The following is a 20,006-nucleotide window of genomic DNA, read 5'->3' as shown; positions in this document are numbered from 1 at the left end:
GCTGGGGAGCAGCTTGGGGTACGAGTGCCCCACTGTCAGTGCCCTCGGCTTGGTTCCTGCACGCTGCTGCCATGAAGGTGGAACTGCCTCCCTCCCCAGGGACGTGTCCCCTCCCCAGCTCCTGACCCTCCCCATGACCCCAAACCTTCCCTTTTCACAGGGGCAGAAGCCGTGGAAGGACGCGGAACTGCCCTCCCTCCCCATGCTTTACCCCAACCCCAAACAAGACCCAACCCAATCCTATCCCTGACCCAGAATATCCCTCGCAGGACCAACCTGCCCCCCAGAACCCAACCCACACCCCAGTGAGAGCCTCCACTCCTCCCCTCCCCTCCCCTCCCTGCAGCCACTCAGCACACGGGACACCAGGGCCTCAACTCACAGCATTTATGGCCCCAGGGAGAAAATACAACAGTAATACAGACCCCAAACCTCCCCATTTTGGGGTTGTCAGCAGCTGTCAAAGGCACCGTGCCATATCCCCTGCCCCAGGGTGCCCTGTGGACTGCAGGCACTTGGGCCCTGAACCCCTGAGCCAAAGAGGGGATGGGGCAGCCCCACCCCTGGCACCTCGGTCCCTGGCACCAGCCCCCCGCGAGGGGCTCAGAGCTTGCTGGGGGGTCCTGGCCGCTGGTGCAGCTGCCAAGTCGCCCTCACCCCCTCTCCCTCCCGGTTGAGCCCGGCGAAGGCAGCGGGGTCTCCGGTGCGGCGGTAGCGCGCCACGAGGGGCTGCAGGACGGTGATGGGGATGCAGAAGTTGAGGTGGGGGTAGGTGGCCCCCGCAGCAGTGTCCCGTGTGTTGCTGGCCACGATGCCTGGCGGGGAGGGAGGGAGGGAGAGGGGCCCACGTCACGGGGTCCGGCCGGGGGACACCCATGGGACCCCCACACTTGCCTGGGGGACACCCCAGGCTTACCCATGAGGGAGCCGCTGCGGGAGGAGACGAGGGGCCCGCCGCTGGAGCCGCCGTGCACGGCGCAGGTGGTCTGCAGCATGACGGGGCGCCCGGCCACCGCCACCACGGCCGAGAGGATGCCCGCTGTCACCGAGGGGCCGCACGCCGGCCCCAGCGCCCCGAAGCCCACCACGCTCACCTCTTCTCCTGGCACGGCGGAGGCAGCAGGTGGGTGCAAGGGGGCGAGGCGGCCCCGGCCCAACAGCCCGCGTCCCCCCGGCGCTCACCTGGGAGGAAGGTGCTGGCCAGGCACGGCGGGACAAAGCCTGGCACGCTCTCCTCCAGCTCCACCACGGCCACGTCGAAGGGGGACGACTCCTCGGTGGCAAACACCACGCGTCCGCCGAGCACGGCGGCATCCCTAAGGACACAGACAGCGAGGTGTCACGGCGGGGGACACGCAGGCTCGGGACGGGGGGTTAAGGCTGGGGGGCACAGCCGCACTCACTGGCCGGGGCCGGCCGCCGCTGTCACACGGAGCGGGGCTCCGGCCTGCACGACGTGCCGGCAGGTGAGGAGCATCCTCGGTGCCAGCAGCACCCCGGAGCCCCAGGTGGCCCCGCACTCCACCAGCGCCGTCCAGCCCAGCGGGTCCCGCCCGCTGCTCGCCGGCACCGCGGCCACCCACGCCGGCACCGGCGGCACCGCGATCCCGGCTTCGCCCAGGACGGCGGCGCTGCTGCGCAGGATGGCGGCCAGCGAGCAGAGCAGCGTCAGCCCGACCCACTCGGCGCCCTTCCAGCAGAAGGAGGCGGCGATCACGGCCACCACGCGCGGCCCGCCGGGCGAGGGCACGAAGGCGGCGCCGCCCTCGGTGCCGGGCAGGCAGCGGGCGTCGGTGAGCACCAGGGCGTTCTCCTCGCCCGCCAGGTTGCTGACCACGCCGCGGCTCAGCGTGTTGAGGAAGAGCTCGGGGCACAGGTCGCCGAAGGGGGACCCGCAGGCCAGCAGCGCCTGCCCCTTGCGCAGGCAGCCGGCGCTGGCCCGCGGCGCCCAGCCGCCCTCGGGCGCGTCCAGCGCGGGCACCCGCAGCCAGGCGAACCAGGGCAGCGCCCGCGGCTCGCTGCCCGCCTCCTCCGCGCCGAAGCGCCACGGCTCGGCCCGCGCCAGCCCGCGCTGCAGCGCCCGGCGGAACGGCGCGCACGGCACCAGCGCCAGCAGCCGCGCGTCCAGCTCCCGCAGCGCGCCCGCCGCGCCGCGCAGCACCACGCTCAGCCGCGGCAGCGCCCGCAGCGCGCCGGGCGGCAGCGCGCCGGGCCGCGCCCAGGCGGCGGGGCCGGCGCGCAGGAACGGGGCGAAGACGGCGGCGTGGCAGAGCACCAGCGCGGGGCGGCGGCACAGCACCAGCCCGCTGCAGCCGCCATCGCCCGCGCCGCCATCGCCATCGCCCGCGCCCCGCACCCGCACCGCGCAGCACGGCGGCGCCGCCGCCATCGCCGCCGCGCCCCGCCCCCGGCCCGCCCCGCGCGCCTATTGGCTGCCGCGCCGCGCCGCGCACTCCCCATTGGCTGGGGCGGGGCGCGCACGTGGCGGACACGCCCCCGCGGGGCCCTCTCGGGGGGTGCGGGGGCCCCGGGCCGGGCCGGGCCCGCACACCGGGAATGCCCGCCCGGAGCGGCTCCCGCACACCGGGAATGCCCGCCCGGAGCGGCCCCCGCACACCGGGAATGCCCGCTCGGAGCCGCCCCTCCAGCCGTGCTGCCCTCGGAGAGCCGGGACCCTCGGCCCCGACACCCCACGCCCACGCTCGCTGCCCGCCGCTCCCGCAGCACAAACGAGCCCCAAGCCTTTATTTCCAACAGAGGCTCCGGGACTGGGAGGGTCCCTTTGGGAGAGCCAAAATCCCCCCGAATACCGGGAGTCAGAGCCGAGGCCCAGTCCCCGTTTTCCCCCAGCCCCTTGCTGGCTGTCTGGGCTCCTTACACCAACAGCAAAGCCCCTGCCAGCCATGAGCTCTCCCTGCTTGCCAGCCCAGAGGCAAGCGGCTCTTCTGTCCTGCCTCAGTTTCCCTCTCTGGCTGCACCGTGCAGGTCACAGAACCATGGAATCATTGACGGAATATCCTGCTTGGAAGAGACAAGGACTGAGTCCAGCTCCTGGCCCCGCACAGGACAGCCCCAGGAATCCCACCCTGTGCCTGAGAGCGTTGTCCAAACGCTCTGGAACTCTGTGGCTGGTGTTCTGATGGCCCCGAGGCCCAGCAAACACCAAGCCAGACTGAGGCTCGTTGCCCCTTCGGAGGAGAAAGACATGTCTTTATTGAACTGAAAATGAGTGCCAGACAGCAATGAAACTTCAGATTAAAAAAAAAAAAAAGTCCGTTGAGAGTATAAAAGAAACCGGTTTAGTCTACATTAATCACCTCATGATATGCAAACGTCAAACACTTCCATGCTACAGCAACCAAAACAGCTCCGTGGTTCACACTGATGGCGTGGCCAGAGGAGCCTCAAGGAGGGTCTGGCCTGAGGGGGAACCAGGCAGCCCCTTCCCACTGCACACCACCCCCAGCACCCGCACCAGGTGCTCCTCCACAAGTAGGAAAAACAAAAATCCCTGTAAACTAAAGAAGCTGGGATTGCACACCTCAGTCCCGACGGCACCGCGCCGTCGTCGGTCAGCGTGACACAGCACAGCCACCCTACAGCTCAGTTAAGCCCAAATGCTATGTTTATTGAGGACTTCTAATATCGTGATACCTTGGTTCAGTAATTTGTGAAATACCTAAATACTGTTAAATATATTTTTAAAAAACCCTAAACCAGACTCTGGACTAAACAAGATGAACGTTAAACTAAAAAGTTAGAAGGGACGCCATTTACATTAACACTTTCTTTAAAAAATATAATTGCTTTTTCCTTTTCTGTTTTTGTTTGTTTGTTTTTGAAGTCAATTAAGCACAGTGGTGAGACGTGCTCTCTTTTTCAGCTGTTACACTGCAGCGTGCAGAGCTTTGCCTTCCCAGGCTGGAGCAGCCCCGCTGGCCCCCGAGGGGCAGGGACAACTGAAGAACGGCGCCTGGAAAAGAGGGCTGTCACCACTGTGCCACGGGGGCAGCTGGAAACCAGGAGTCTCTTGGACAACGCCAGGATGCGCTTGGAAAGCCTTCCAGGTTCTAATAGAAAAGTCCATAGGAAGCTGAAGTGAAGAGGATCAGTCCAGAGGAGCACAACTCGTGTCCGTGCCAGTGTCAGTCAATGTACTGCGATAGCCAGCGGAAGCCCTCCCCGTAGCCTTGCCTCTTGAGCACGCTGCACATGAACACCTCCATGGGCCGAGCGTTCAGGTCCTTCAGTGGCACATTTCCCTGGGGAAATCCAAACAGGAGTCACACCTGCACCCCTGGTGCCCTCGGGGAAGCGCCCAGCGAGCCACAGCCGTCCAGGGAGCTCCTCTCGCAGGCCCTGTGTGTGTGTGCTGCGTTTTGGACAATCCCAGCAGCCTCAGAACTTTCCTCAAAAAGGGCAGCATCAGAGGTTTGGGATGGCAGGGACCTTAAAGATCACCTCATTCCACCCCACTGCCTGGTCCCACTGTCCCAGGCTGCTCCAAGCCCCATCCAGTGATCCTTGAACACTGCCAGGGATGCAGGGGCAGCACAGCTGCTCTGGGCACCCTGTGCCAGGGCCTGCCCACCCTCCCAGGAAAGAATCTCTTCCCAGTTTCCCATCTGAACCTGCCCTCTGGCAGTGGGAAGCCATTCCCTCTTGTCCTCCCACCACTCCATGGCTTTCAAACAGTCTCTCTCTCCCAGGCTCCCTCCAGGCACACCACCATCATCATCACTGATTCACCTTGACCAATTAGTGCTCAAATCCCCAGCACCAGCTCCATCAGGGCTCCACCTGCAAGGCAGCAGGCGAGCCCTCAGCCCAAGGTCTGGATGCCTCCCTACCTTTCCCGTGGTCTGTCCATAGAGGCCGAAGATCTCGCGCAGCTTCTCCTCGCTGATGGCCTCTGGTCTGTCGATCTTGTTCCCCAAGATCAGGATTGGCACGTTGGATATTGTCTCATCTGTCATCAATGCCTGCGTGCAAGAGCCAACAAGAGTTGAGCAGAGATGTGGAAAAAGGAGTCACTGCCTGAAGAAAATGGTTTTGTTTGAGCTCTCTGACCAACAAGGGCTCATTTCTGAGGCTTCCATGCTCCTGTGGGAGAATCCCAGGATCCCTGAGGCTGGAAAATCCCTGCCAGCCCATGGAGTCCCAGCTGTACCCAGTGCCCACCTTGTCCCCAGCCCAGAGCACTGAGTGCCACCTCCAGCCCTTCCTGGCACACCTCCAGGGATGGGCACTGCAAAGCTCCCTGGGCAGCCCCTGCCAAGGCCTGAGCACCCTTTCCATGCAGAAATTCCTGCTGCTGTCCAAGCTGAGCCTCCCTAAACCCAAGTGCCTGTGGCCAATCCAGAGCAAGGACACCCAGGCTCCTGCAGCTCTGGGAGAGATGGCTGCTATTCATAATTTAGCTGATCAGAGCTCTTGGAGAAGGGAAAGAAGAGAAGTGTATTTACATTAAGCTCAACTTTGGATTCCATAAGCCGTGAGTGATCTGCACAGTCCACCAGGAAGACAATCCCATTGATGGCAGGCAGGTAGTTTTTCCAGACCCGGCGAGCTGGAAAACACAAGGGACAAACACAGCCCTGTGAAATCTCCACACAGGGAAAAATCCACCAAACCTCAGCAACCATGGCTGCCTTTTTAGCCAGGGTGTCTTCCTTCCAATAGCTTTGTGTACAGAATGGAAAAAAACCCTGTGTTTAAAACTTCTAGAAAGTGCAGAAATAAAAATCCAGCAATTGCCCAAACTAAATTATATCTGAGTCTTCCACAGCTAAAAATACCCCGGGCAGCAGGGCATGAACTGGCAGCATTTCCTTCCCAGCAATCCTACAGCCAGGAGGTTGCTTCCACGTGTTGTTCCATAAATAAATCCAGGCAACAAAATAATTAGGCACTGCTAACTGCTGACACTCATCAGGATCAATTTTTTGGGCATTTTTTCCTTACCTTGTTCATGTCCACCCAGATCAAAAGTTGTGAAGGTCATTCCAGCAATCGTCAGCTCCTCTGATGCTGAAATGGAAAACACAGGTGGGATCCAGGAGAACAAGGAAGTTGTGGCAGACAGAATTTCTTGGGCATCACACATGCTCCTCCCACAAGGAATTCCCTGAACTTCCTATGGAATTGAGGAGCGGCTTCCCAAAATCATGAGCAGCAGAAAATAATTTAAATAATTTCTCCTGCTTCCCACTGAAGCTTTTTAACCTGCAATTACTATCCTTTATTAGGAATCTCATCAGGAACATCTCCCCGTTCTATTAATTGAGCCACACCAGTTGCTGGGCATTTCTAGAGAGGAAAACACAGATCCACTTCAGCCTGGGGAGCCACAGTGCAGCTGCAGCCTCAGCTGGAGTTCTGAGAGCCCCAAACCCCCAGGCAGAGCTGCCACCAAGGTGCCTTCCCTGCCAGAGGCTTTTCCCAGTAAGGGACACTCACTGGGATGTAGCGTGGGGACGTGCTGGCCCAGCCTGTCATCCTTGAGCATGTGCAGCAGAGTGGTTTTCCCTGCATTATCCAAGCCCAGGAACACCAGCTTTCCAGACTTCTTGTACAAACCTGCGAGGAGAAGGAGCAAAGCAAGAGGAGAACTCCAGCGGGCTCACGGGGAGCGCCACGCTGCTCGTTTTGGGGAAGGCCTTTCCTTCCCAGAGCTCTGCTGCCACCTGTGCACGCTTCCAGCGCGGCCACGGGGCAGCCGGGGAAGCACACACAGCCCAAACAGGCTTCTCCCAAGCGAGGGACACTTCCTAAGCTCCTGGTGTACCCCACTCTTTCCTCTGCTCCATCCCAGCAGCAGAGGACAGAGTGCAGCAGAGATGGATCAGTCTGTCTCCTCAAAAGATGTGAAAATTTAACACACTCATAAAAGAACAGCAGTCAGTTGTCCAGGAAAAAGCACAAAGCAGGGAACGGCGCGTTGTTTCCTTGGCATAAACCGATTTTTGTCGTGTCTGCCACAGGAAAGCCCCTAAAGACTTTTCCCCTCCCTTCAAGAGGACGGGCACCCCATCCTCCAGCAAGGAGCTCCACGGGAACCCAGCACTCTGGAAGGAGGATGGGGTTCCCTCTGCCTGGGGCTGGACAGCCCAGCTGCCCTCAGGCTTCCAGAGGGCAGGAGAAACCCCTGAGTGGGAGCCCAACGCCTCCAAATACTCCCCGAGTGTCTCTGCCCCGGCTGAAAGCCCCTTCACTGGTACAGAGCCCCCTGAGCAGAGCCTGCCCGGGCCAGAGCCGCCCCTCACCCCTCACCCCGGCTGCTGCGGGGTGCTGCCAGCGGGAGAGCCAAACCCACCCGGGGGGCTGCCCAGGCATTACCTAGGAACTGCAGGACGCTGCTGAAGCCGTTGTAGAGCCACTCGAAGATGAAAGACATCTCTGGAAATGAAATGCCTGCGGGGACAAACCCCAAAGCCCGGTCACAAAGCGTCGGCGCCCGCGGGGAGCCGCGGTCGGGGGGAGCGGGGCCGAAGGGGCCGCGGGGCCAGCGGGCTGAGGGGGACCGGCCTCAAGGGCGGGCGGCGCGGCCTGGCCCCCGCCCCGCCCCCGCCCTGCCTGCGTGTCACCCCCCGCGCCGCCGCCGCCCCTCGCCCGCGCCCGCCAGGCGCCCCCCGCCCCTCCGGGCGCCCCGCCGGGCCCGGCCGGCCCGCACGGCCGCGCCGCCGCTCACCCCCGGCTGCCCCCGGGCCGCCGCCGCCACCGAGCCCCGTCCGCCGCCAGCGCCCCGCCGGAAACGCGTCAGCGCGCGCCCCGCCCGCTTCCGGCCGCGCTGGCCCCGCCGAGAGGCGCGGGTTCGAGACCCGCCCGCGCCGCGCCGGGAGCGAGAGCGGCGCCGAGGCACAAACATCATCCCAGCCCGGCACAAAGCACAGCGCGGGGGGCACGGCTGCTCCAGGCTGGGCAGGAGCTGGGATTCTGCATGGAAAGAGCGAGCAGAGTTTGAGGGGGCAGCCCCGAGGATGTTTAAGGACAGGCCGGGCCTGTGGGAAGCAGGACAGGCAGGACTCCCTGCCCTCTGAGGTCTCGTCTGACCCCCGAGGTTCTGTGATTTCGTGAGCCCTCAGCCCCAGGCAGGGAAAGGAGAGGGAGCCCCACAGCACTGGGTTTCAGTAGTTTTTTATTTCTAGCATCCATACACGTCCCAGGTGAGCGATGCTGTCACGACTCGGAGCGCGCCCCGCGGCCGTGCACAAGCAGGGTGTTGGGATTTTATAAATTATTTCTTCCAGCCTCCGCCAGGCCTCAGCAGACACGTCACTGCTAGGTATGGGATTCTAATCAGCAAAGTTACAGCAAGGTCTCCTTGCTGACACTGAAGCTATTTTGTGGTCTATTCCTGCGTGTGGCAGCTCCTCGGTGGGAAGGACACAGCCGTCTCACCACCATCCTCAGGACTTAGTTCTTCTGGTAGTAGAACCACTTGTCAACTGTGTGGGGCAGAAAAAAGGAGGGGGTTAGTCCCCTGTGTGGGGCAGAAAAAAGGAGGGGGTTAGTCCCCTGCGAGCCACCTGGTTATTGAGTAGTTACGTGGCAGTGTGTGTGTGTCACCTCCAGCTCAGGGGCTTCCTCTGCTCCTGGCAACAGCTCCTCAGCAGAGCAAACAGGTTCTGGCACAACCCCGTCTACGTGGGTTTGTTTTCCCAGAGCAGGCAGCCTTGCTCAGGCTGCCATTAGGAGCATCCATGACTTGGTGCAGCAAGGACAGCAAGCCAGGCTTCCCTCAGCTGACTCAGGGAGGCAAAGCCTCCAGCTCCCATGCCCACATGGGGGACACACATTTCTCCACAGGTTTATTCCCATGAAGGGACTGGAAGAGTCAGCCCAGCTCCTCTTTCTGCTCCCAACACCACCCTCAGCTTGCCCTGGCTACAGCAGCATCCAGGTTTATTCAGACCCTCATTTTCCTAAGGAAGCTCCTCTGAGGAAGCCCCTGGTGCGTGCTGGGTGCCAGGGAGGGTTTTGAGGCTCACCTTCGGGTGGGATGGGGCTGGCAGCTTTACACGGCGGCGCCTGAAACAAGAAGGGTGTTAGCAGAGACCAGAGGTGCCCTTCACTCTCCACACAGCATTCAGGGCTGCACAAGCCTTTGCTGAGCACCATTTGAGCCCCTGTGGCATCTGGTCAGCTGTGGGGGAACAACTGAGCTCACGTGCAGCATTCCTGGAGCCTCCCATTCCGGGGATGCCCGAGGGGCTCCCCTCCAAGGGCAGCTCCAGGGCCATCTGACTCCCAGCACCAGCAGCCCCCACTCCAGACCCTACACAGGTGCAGGTTTTTATAAAGCTACAACATTGGTTTAAAAAATATGGGGGAATAGAGGCACTCAGAGAACTCTGAAGAGCTTTCCCTGCTATTCAACAACCAGAGACAGAGAAAATCCCTGTCTGGTGACACATCCTCCATGAGGGCTTTCAAAAACCTCACTGAGACCCCCTAATTGGGATACCAGCACTTTAGAAAAAAACACAATGGTTTTAAAGGTCTCTCCAAGGCTACAGACTCAGGTTTCCAGTTGTGGAAAAGAGGCAAGATTTGCACTTTGATTTTCCTGTCCACTCCCTCTAAGCCTTTCAGCTTGCCAACAGCAGTACTCTTCAAGTCTAGGGAGACACAATTAATTCCAGAGGCTGGACAGAAAAACTAGACCAGGAATGTCAAGCTCTTCATTCTGAAGCTGCAAAATCCTTGGGGAATTAGACTCTCTTTTCTTAGAGGAAGATCTGTGCTGTGAAGCTCTTGGAAGCCCAAATATGAAAACCCTCTCAAGAACAGCTGACAGCCAAGCTACAGCTCAGAAGTTTAGTTCTTTTCTCCACACAAACTCCATTAGGGATTCCATCTCTTGGATGACTAAGGGCAGGGAGAAGCCTCTGGAGGAATTTGGTTTGCTCCACATCCATCCTGTTTAGCCAGAAGCAGGTGTTCAGCCACCCAAAGCACTCTGAGCATGCCATGTGCCACGCACACAGAGAGGACAGTTCACCACACAAACTGCACCCTTGTCCCCACAATAACACGGGGATTTGGCCACTCAGACTGGTACTTACTGCATCCACAGTAGCTTTTGCACAGTCTTGACTGCAGCAGAAGGGGCTGTCAGACACCGTCAGGTTGGTGCTGGAAGACATTGGGCACTTGTGAGAAGGTGCAAGCCCAGCCTCCCCCCAGGAGCACTAAATAATGAATATTATTAGACAGCCAGCAGCTAACAGAAAGCATGGCACCACTCAGGAAGGCATGTTCCAGGGTTTTTAATTAGGGAAGAGGAAGGGGCACATTCCCACCAGCATTAACCTACCAGTTGATCTCCCCTCCATCAGTTTTCTTTGTTATTAAAGCTTTCCAGTGCTCGTGGGTGCTTTTGATGACATCCAGGGCAAAATCCTGAAGTTGGAGATGACAACAAACATCGTGTTACGTGGAAGCACCAGACCACCTTCTCCAGACTATCACTTACAAGGAGCTGATGTTGGGCAGCTCTGGCAGGGGCTGGAAGAAACCTCTTCCGCTCTGGTGCCATTCAGGAAGAGCAGAAACTCCCAGCACACAGCAGCTGAAACAACCAGGATTCTGCAGAATTGTTTTGCTTTCAAGGTGGGAGGATCTGCCAAGGTCACAGAGCGAGCTTGGGGCCAAAAGAAACTGAACACAGTCTTGGGCCAGTGCTCCATTATAAAAGCACCTCCACCCTGCTGCTCCTCCAGCAGCTTGCTGATCCAGGCCTGTCCAGGAGCTCTCTCCACTCCAGGCAAATAATTCAAACCAGCAGGAAGAGACACGCAGCTGATCTGGCTTTGCAACTACTTAGAAATGAATTTGTTTCCAGGCATATCAATCTCTTCCCTTAAAAATGAGCAATATATGCTCAAGCATTAACCTGTCAGCTGGAGAAGGAAACGCACGCAGTTCATTCTTGGTGTGAACACTGCCACTAAATGTCCTGGTTTGATACCAAACCAAGCCAAATAAAACACTGCAGAGCATGTGTGAGGTTCTGTATCCTGATTTTCCAGTTTTCCTGATGGGTTTTACCCACCCTGAGGTGTTCCAGCCTGACCAGCCTAGTGCTGTGCTACAGCCAAAGGGGACAAGTCCTTCATGACTCCCATTTTCTTTTCCAGAGAGAGCTTTTGGAAGAACTGCCCTCCTCTGCACCACCTCAGTCACCTCACTAAACCCCTCATGGCACTCCAGGAAGGGCAGGAGTGAGGACACCAAAACAGGATTTCACCTGCTCAGGAGTAGTGACTTATCTGATCCAAGCCAGAGAAGAGGCAGAGTGCTGCCAAGGCAGAGCCTTACTCACAGGGTGTGAGGGAACACTTCATGCCCGAAGGAAGAAGTGTTTCAACTCCTGAGTTAAGTTTAACTTGCACCAGGGTGCAGTGGAACAAAGCCAAGGGGTAAGGGAGGCAAAGGGTGATGTCAAGCTGCCTTTGCTCCAGAGCTGCAGCAAATAAACCTGGTGTTTTCCATTTCCACCTGGTGCTGGCACGAAGGCTCCCAGCCCTGAAGTGATCCCACATGAAAAAAAACATTCAACAACACCACGGTGATAACCCCAGGCGTTTTTGTTTTTTTCTTCCTGGTATTCCTGCACTCATTAGGCTGGAAAAAAAAACCAGCAGGATGAACTGAAATCAACTCTCAGCACCCCCACAAAAATCCATTCTCTCAGCACCTCACTCATGTCCCCACCCAGCCTGAGCTCAGGTTCTGGACCAGGGGCCTCTGAGCACAGGAAGGTGATCCTACCTTGCCTTTAAACTCCCCATTAAAGGCAAACTGGTTTTCTGGCTTTCCATCAGGTACTTTGTATCTTCTGAACCAGTCCACAGTAGCTTCTAAGTATCCAGGCTTCATCCTTCTGACATCCTCGATGTCTGGCAGGGGACAATGGGGTTTGTTAGCCAGAAACAGTAACAGAATGCAGTGAATTACAGGATTTATGTGGCCCTGCTGAGTTGGTCTGGGCTGTGCCTCCTTCAGCCCCTCCCCAGGCAGCCTTAGCAACATTTGAGACAGGTTCCCTGAAGACTCAGGGAGTATCTCCTCGGGGAATTTAGTGTTTCACCCCAGGGTGTGCATCCCAAGTGTCCCCAGGAGCGTGGACAAAGCTTGGACTAGAGGCTGGGGGACAACCCCTCTCCTTGCACTGTGTTTGCAATGCCAGGCTGTGCAGAGGACTGGCCACGTGTGACAAACAGCAGTGAAATGTTTTGCTCCAGGATTGTCCTTCCAGCACCACATGTGACTGACAGAAGGAGCAAGCCCTGTCCCCAGCTGCTCCTGCAGGCTTCCAGGGCAGCAAGGGAAGCACTGCTCTGCTCCTTGCCCCTGGAACTCACCATTGTAGCTGGCTGCTTCGGGGTCTTCAACGTTGATGGCAATGACCTTCCAGTCTGTCTCTCCCTCATCAATCAGAGCCAGCGTGCCCAGCACCTTCACTTTGATGACTTCTCCCCGAGAGCAGACCTGCAAGGACAAAGGCCTTGTGTCCACCCTGAGGCACCCCAGCAGACTGTGCAGGGGCTCAGCAAGCAGCCAGGTACCGTGAAATTAGCTCCGGCTGCCAGCAGCTCATCAGCCCTGCCTCATCTCAGCAGCAATCTCCAGAGGCAGCAGAGGGAAACATCACATTGTTAAGGGAGGGGAGGTAGGAAATGAATAATGTCCCTGGATAATTGGCTTTGGAGACATTAATTACACGTTTCAGGAGTCATTTAGGATGCGTTACCTTGCTTCCAATTTCACACACATCAATCGGATCGTTATCTCCACAGCAACCAGTATTTTCATCCTTGTGACCTGGGTCTTCCCAAGTCTGAAAAACAAACCCCAAACCAACACCAAAATCAACCACACACAAGAATAAGAACTCAGAGGTTTAAAGAGGTGGTTTATTTTGGGCATGAAGCTGCCTGGAATAAACAGAGGATGGCCCACTTCACACCTGCTGCCAGGTCAGCTATTTGGGCTACTGTTTCCCTTGGGCCTGGCAAGTTTGAATTCAAGTTAAAAGGTTCATCTTCCAAAAGGCAACCAGCCCCCTCCTACCCACAAACCCCCTTTCAACAACCTTCCAGACTTCCTCCTCTGTCCCACAGCTGCATAAAGGTGAAGTTCACATCTATAAAGGGCAATTGTTGATTTGGCTTCCTGCCTGTTCCTCTCCCTATTCATTCCTTGGCAGAAGTTTCCTGAACTCCAGATAGCAGTCCAGCAGGGATGGAAGACAGACAGAGTGTATTGTTTCCCTTTAATTAAACAATTGAAGACACTGTTAACCCTGGAGAAGTGATAAGAATGTGGAGTCCCACTGTGCTCTCCAGTGCATCTCGCCCACAGTGGTGAATGCACATTGAAGGACACAACTCCAGAGGCCAATTAATTGACTCCAAGAACAAGAGCTGTTTAAAACATGCTCCTGATCAGCAGTGAAAAGCACTCCATGCCCACTTGCAGCATAACGAACCTGTACTCCTACGGGGGTTGAGATATAAAAAGGAATGCTCTTCTGTGTACCAGGACAAGAGCAGTGTAGCCAGGACCTTGTGATGGACCCAGAGTGTTCAGAAAGATGTTCTGACACCTGGGTGGTGCTGTGGGGCCACAAACACTATCACATTTCTCTACCAGGAAGTGTTAAGCTCTTGATGCATAAACACCTTTGATCCACGAACACATGACAGAGCAAAGGCTTCAAAAGACACGACTGTGCACAAAGAAACAGGCACCAGAATCCATTCAAGCAGGAAACAACTCAACCTGTTCAGCCACGTGGGGAAAACACTCGACATGTGCTACTGTCAAGAGCACAAATACCAAATTCAGAGTGTTTGCCTGTGATCTGTCACTGACAGCTTATTTCTCTGCAGGAAACCCCAGCCTCAGAGAACATCAGAGGCAAACAGCCTTGTTTGAAGTCCCTCTTTATCTAGCAGTCCCCAGCCATTCAAGAGCATGTGTGCAGATGTCACTATCGTGTCCCACCTTGCCAGCTGTTTCTGGGAAAGCACATCTGTGCAGTGCTGGGCGTGGGCAACAAGAGTCTCCCATAAAGATTCAGCCTAAATCCTGCACCCTTAGGATAAAGCCTGGTGCTCTGCCAGGCAGGAACTGGAGGCACTGAACTGCCAGATGCACAATGACAGCTCCTTCAGCCACAGAAGGACCTGCCAGCTCCTGCCCAGCCGAGCTCTGAGCAGCTGAGGTTGAGCAGCAGCTGCTCATCCTCAGGGAGCTTGTTTATAACATCAGATAGAAGCCTAAAACTTGGCATTTCTGCTCAAAAACACCCCTGTTTTCCTGACAGGCTCACTCCCTCAGCAGGATGATACACCCAGCTGCAAACACCACGCTCCAGACTCTCTGCTGACCTTTTTGCTCATTAACACAGGCACAGGCACCCAGGAGGGATGAATCACTGGGATAAACCACAGTACCTGTGGGATGGCACCATAATTCCAGATGTAGCCCTTGTGGGGAAACACGTTTGCCACGAAGCGCAGTTTCCCCTTCTTCACATCTTGCTTAATTGGGTTTAAGGGTTCCTTTGTGGAAATCTGAAAGAAAAGTTATAAATAAATAAATAATATAATAGAGTGTAACAATTATAATATAGTTAAATATAAATAATCATTATAAAATATATTCAATATAATATAGTAACAGTTTTATATATTATAACTACATATTATGTTATGTTATATTATTATGGTTATAAATAAATTCCTCTGCTTTCCCTTTTATGAATAAAAAAGTAATTTTTTTAAAATGGAATTGACAAGCCAAGAGACCAGGAGATGATGCTGATACTGGACACCTCCTGTTGCATTGCCATCCCTTGGGATATGGTTTCCAGCAGACTTACAAGCCTTGGAATCACATTTAGAGCCATAAAATTCTGCTTTAATCAGAAGCCATGGGAGAACACCACAGCATTCCAACATCTGCAATCTCAGCCTGCACAGCAGACCTCCAGCATCAAGCAGGTACTGAGAGAAGTCAGAAACCACTCTGATTCTGGAGGTGGATCCGAGGAGGGACTGGCAAAGCCAAGGATTAGGACTGGAACTGTACTGCAGTTACCTCCATTTTAGCATTTGTCCATCGAGGTACCTCCACGACCATGTTGAACACATTCTGAAGAAAGCAAAACAGCAGTGAGGGGGAGGGAATCTTGGGGCCATGTTTGAACTAGGGAACACACACAAGTGAGCACAAAAACCAGCCAGTTCACCTGAAACCATGCTTTTTCTGCTGTTTTGGTTTTTTTTTCAGTGCTAATTTTGAGACAGTTGATAAAAGTCCTGTAGCCCAGTCAGTCACATGTCATCTCTCCAAGGTGAATCCCACAAAACACCCCAAAGGCCAGATTGAGGTTCCCACATGTTCTCCATCAGTTGCCACCTACAAACATCCCCATCACATTCCTAGGCTACAGGAACAGGTTAAATCAATGGCAAACAGCTGCATACAAACTAACCTGGACATAACAAAATGGTGTTTGGGCCATATTTATTAAATACAAAGTGTTTAATGCTCCAGAAAGAGCCACTCTGGCCATCCAGAAAAGACAAGACCAACAGGGCAAGCCATCCATTTAAGAGTGTGGGGTATCTGTGTGCTGCCCTGAATGAGTGAGAGCACCACTCCCAAACATTCCAGCCATAATGCAGGGAAGTTTGCCCTTTCTCCAGGCTGCCACTCCTGTAGCAGCAGACCTTGCTCGTGGCATGGTGTGAGGATGAAGACGTGGGGGAGAACTGCAGAAGCACATCCCACTGTATCTTGTTTACAGGTGACACTTGAAAACATCTCCTGCTGATCCAGCTGGGCTGAGAGTTCAGTGTCAGCCTCCTCCCCGGGAAAACAAGCTTTTCCACACCTGAACCTTAACATCTGCTGTTTGAAGAGATTATGGCTTTTTAACAAAAAGTCAAACCTTGCTCCCTGGCCTGGGCAAGGCTTCTAATCCCCACCTTAAGCAGCATTAGCATGGCAAAGTCCCTCGAACCTGTATTGCCCCATAATTGGATTGATATTGTGCAACGAGGGCTGTTACATCACTGACTTTGCCCACACCCTTCCCCAGCAGAGCTTTATCACAACCCCTGAATTGCAGGGGGTCACTGCTCATTTGCATTTTGCAGGCAGAAAGGCACAGAACTGTTTTTATATTCCTAACTGGAGGGGAGGAATGAGGCAACTGGAACAGGCTGGGCTGGGAAAGATGACTTGGGGCTGCATCTTTGCAAGGACTGAAGCTTCCCCATGGTCCAACTTGGCCAAAGACACACAGAGAGCAGCTCAAGGACATCCCTTTGCAATGACACAGGTCCAGGTAAGGTCAGCACAGCCCAGCCTGAGACTGAAAAAACCACCCTGCAATCCTCTCAGCGTCTTAGGAGTCTGAGGATAAAGATCAAGGAGCCCAGACAGAGTGGGACAACCTTCTGCTCTGAGCTGGGCCCTGTAAGGTAGCTGCTAAGTGATGAGTAAAACCTCAGTGCTGAGGCACTCGAGCCACAGAGAGCCCCATGGGAGCAGCACTATTGTGTAACTTGGGGGACTGTGACCTTCAGCTATTGGGACTTTTCTCTCTGAATGACTTGGCACAGAGCTGCTGGCAGCAGCCCTGCGTGCCCGAGGGCACACCAGTTTCCCCTGTTAAGCACTACCAGTTCAAGGAACTCCCCCTCACCTCTGTACTCACTCCCCTGCTCCTTCCTCCCCTGTTCTGCAGGCGCCTGCAAAGCGTGGCATTATCTGGATTTTCCTTGTCTGGGTTACCTGCCAGGCACCTGCACTGGGAACTGCTTCCCTGCTGAGCCACTGCTGAGTCCTGGATGGCCACAATCCATCTTTTCTCCTCTGTGGAGGCAAAAGCCACTACACACTTCCCAGAGCACCTCAGGTAGCTCCATCACCTTCACCTCAGCAGCTCAATCAGCTGCTTTTTGGAGGTTCATCTCTCAGCTCTGCATATTCTTTTTTCCTTTCCCAGAGCCACTCCCCACCTCTGAATTTCAGCTCTCTCTAACAAGTAGTGGCTGCTCCACTAATTTCCCAAACTGCACAGCTTTATAGTCAAAGAAAGAAACAGGCTACAACAGTAAAGGAAACAGTCAGAGAGCCCGAGGCACCACTGAAAAAACATTAAATGAAAACTGAAACACAACCACTTTGATTTCCTGAATCCAGGGCATTTTTTACTCAGAACAGCCTAATTTGACTAACCACTGCCTGCTAGAAGGATGTGAAAGCCCTGCAGCACTGCAAGGGACAGGTTCTGCCAGGCAAGAGGTCCCAGGAGATGCTACAGCAGGAATTTAACCTGTTCATCTTCATCCTTTGTTGGATTATACTGCAGGCCACACTGCAGCCAAACCCCGAGCCTGAAACACCATGCAGCAGCCATAGGAATGGGTGTAGAGATTACAAAAAAAGCAGTTTTCTGCTTAGCCAACCCAAAATGCCTGCATGGGTGAGCTCAAGCCAACCACTCGCATCTCTGACGCAAAACATGGGAATGACATCATCCATTCTCTTCTGCTGGGTCGCTCCACCCGAGGCCAGGATGGAGAGAAACCCACTCCTTGCAGGGTGAGCCTCCCCCGGGTGTCTCAGGCTGCAGGACCCCCTTCTGCCTTGGATGCTTCAGCACCCCTGGTCTCTGGATGCTCCCACATCCCCTAGATGTTCCTAGACACCCATGTCCCTTGCATGTTTCAGGACCCCCTGATCTCCTGGATGTTCCCAGGTACTCTGGTTCCTTGGATGTTTCAGGACTCCCTGATCCCCTGTGTGTTCCCAGATCCCCTGGACCCCAGGATGTTCTCAGATCCCCTGGTCCTCTGGATGTTTCAGGACCCCCAGTTTCCTGTGTGTTCCCAAATCCCCTGACCTCCTGGATGTTTCAGCACCCTTGATCCCCTGTGTGTTCCCAAATCCCCTGATCCCCTGTGTGCTCCCATATGCCCTGCTCCCCTGTGTGTTTCCAGATCCCCTGAGTGTTCCTGGATCCCCTGGTCCCATGGATGTTTCAGGACCCCCTGCTCCCCTGTGTGTTACCAGATCCCCTGATCCCTTGTGTGTTCCCAGATCCCCTGAGTGCTCCCAAATCCCCATATCCCCTGTGTGTTCCCAGTTCCCCTGATCCCCTGTGTGCTCCCACATCCCCAGTTCCCTGTGTGTTCCCAGATCCCCTGGTCACCTGTGTGTTCCCAAATCCCCTGAGTGCTCCCATATCCCCTGCTCCCCTGTGTGTTCCCTGATCCCGTGTGTTCCCATATCCTCTGGTCTCCCTGTGTGTTCCCAGATCCCCATGTCCATTGGATGTTCCAGCACCCCTGCTCCCCTGTGTGTTCCCAGATCCCCTGCTCCCCTGTGTGTTCCTGTTCCCAGATCCCCTGCTTCCCTGTGTGTTCCCAGATCCCCACTGTGTTCCCAGATCCCGAGTGCTCCCAAATCCCCATATCCCGTGTGTTCCCAGATCCCCTGTGTGTTCCCAAATCCCCAGATCCCCTGTGTGTTCCCAGATCCCCTGAGTGTTCCCAGATCCCCTGGTCCCATGGATGTTTCAGGACCCCCTGATCCCCGTGTGTTCCCAGATCCCCTGAGTGTTCCCATATCCCCTGCTCCCCTGTGTGTTCCCAAATCCCCTGCTCCCCTGTGTGCTCCCATATCCTCAGATCCCCTGTGTGTTTCCAGATCCCCTGATCCCCAGTGTGTTCCCAGATTCCCTGATCCCCTGTGTGTTCCCAAATCCCCTGTGTGTTTCCAGATCCCCTGATCCCCAGTGTGTTCCCAGATTCCCTGCTCCCCTGTGTGTTCCCAAATCCCCTGTGTGTTCCCAGATCCCCTGATCCCCAGTGTGTTCCCAGATCCCCTGATCCCCAGTGTGTTCCCAGATTCCCTGCTCCCCTGTGTGTTCCCAAATCCCCTGTGTGTTCCCAGATCCCCTGATCCCCAGTGTGTTCCCAGATCCCCTGATCCCCAGTGTGTTCCCAGATTCCCTGCTCCCCTGTGTGTTCCCAAATCCCCTGTGTGTTTCCAGATCCCCTGGTCTCCCTGTGTGTTCCCAGATCCCCATGTCCATTGGATGTTCCAGCACCCCTGATCCCCTGTGTGTTCCCAAATCTCCATATCCCCAGTGTGTTCCCAGATCCCCTGATCCCCTGTGTGTTCCCAGATCCCCTGATCCCCAGTGTGTTCCCAGATCCCTTGATCCCCTCTGTGCTCCCAGATCCCCTGTGCGCTCCCAGATCCCCATGTCCTTTGGGTGTTCCAGGACCCAGGATCTCCCGGATGTTCCAGGACTCCCCGACCCGCTGCGTGCTCCAGGCCCTCCTCTTACCTTCCCGGCGTCCGCGTAGATGGGGATATCGTGGAACGGGGAGATGTAGCGCCCGGCCGCATCCTCTGCAAGGCAAGGGGAGGGAGCCGCGTCAGGCGCGGGGCACACGCCGGCAGCCCGCGCCTGAGCGGGCTCGGGCGGGGTGCGGAGGGCCGGGAGGGGCGGCGGGGGGCGGCGGGGCGGCACTCACTGAAGAAGAGCCGGTACTCGGGGCTGTGGGGCCCGGCGCGCTCCTCCACGCCGTAGCCCGACATCGCCGCCGCCGCCGGAGGGGCACACTGCGCAGGCGCGGCCCGCGCGCGCCCGGCCCGCCCCGCGCCACGCGGCGGCGGCGGGAATGGGCCGGGCCGGCGGGAATGGGACTTGGGAATGGGAATGGGTGTTGGGGATGGGAATGGGCCGGGCCGGCGGGAACGGGACTTGGGAATGGGAATGGGTGTTGGGGATGGGAATGGGCCGGGCCGGCGGGAACGGGACTTGGGGATGGGAATGGGTGTTGGGGATGGGAATGGGTGTTGGGGATGGGAATGGGTCTTGTGGGTGGGAATGGGTCTTGGGGATGGGAATGGGTCTTGTGGATGGGAATGGGTGTTGGGGATGGGAATGGGCCGGGCCGGCGGGAACG

The 20,006-nt window shown here is 56.3% G+C and overlaps 3 protein-coding genes across 3 annotated transcripts; all 3 read right to left on the bottom strand.

The window, feature by feature from the left end:
* Positions 1-370: 370 nt before the first annotated feature.
* Positions 371-2,411, bottom strand: TYSND1 (trypsin like peroxisomal matrix peptidase 1). The gene is made up of 4 exons (XM_064429824.1): positions 1,404-2,411; positions 1,183-1,316; positions 917-1,102; positions 371-815 (listed from the first exon to the last, which is right to left on the bottom strand). Exons 1-4 carry the CDS (start codon positions 2,387-2,389, stop codon positions 604-606), a joined length of 1,518 nt encoding a protein of 505 aa, XP_064285894.1. The 5' UTR covers positions 2,390-2,411; the 3' UTR covers positions 371-603.
* Positions 2,412-3,603: 1,192 nt separating this feature from the next.
* Positions 3,604-7,769, bottom strand: SAR1A (secretion associated Ras related GTPase 1A). The gene is made up of 7 exons (XM_064429823.1): positions 7,691-7,769; positions 7,339-7,413; positions 6,460-6,579; positions 5,965-6,030; positions 5,466-5,569; positions 4,851-4,982; positions 3,604-4,262 (listed from the first exon to the last, which is right to left on the bottom strand). The coding sequence occupies exons 2-7, from the start codon at positions 7,394-7,396 to the stop codon at positions 4,146-4,148; spliced, it is 597 nt and encodes a 198-aa protein (XP_064285893.1). The 5' UTR covers positions 7,397-7,413; positions 7,691-7,769; the 3' UTR covers positions 3,604-4,145.
* Positions 7,770-8,120: 351 nt separating this feature from the next.
* Positions 8,121-19,700, bottom strand: PPA1 (inorganic pyrophosphatase 1). Its single transcript, XM_064429822.1, has 11 exons — positions 19,572-19,700; positions 19,382-19,446; positions 15,112-15,165; positions 14,466-14,585; positions 12,758-12,844; positions 12,369-12,495; positions 11,776-11,903; positions 10,319-10,404; positions 10,068-10,137; positions 8,991-9,030; positions 8,121-8,447 (listed from the first exon to the last, which is right to left on the bottom strand). The coding sequence occupies exons 1-11, from the start codon at positions 19,633-19,635 to the stop codon at positions 8,416-8,418; spliced, it is 873 nt and encodes a 290-aa protein (XP_064285892.1). The 5' UTR covers positions 19,636-19,700; the 3' UTR covers positions 8,121-8,415.
* Positions 19,701-20,006: the final 306 nt, after the last annotated feature.

The sequence above is a fragment of the Passer domesticus genome, chromosome 8 (assembly GCF_036417665.1).
Source record: "Passer domesticus isolate bPasDom1 chromosome 8, bPasDom1.hap1, whole genome shotgun sequence".
Taxonomy (NCBI): domain Eukaryota; kingdom Metazoa; phylum Chordata; class Aves; order Passeriformes; family Passeridae; genus Passer; species Passer domesticus.
Note: the sequence above shows the minus strand (reverse complement) of the source record. Positions and strands in the feature narration are given on the sequence as shown.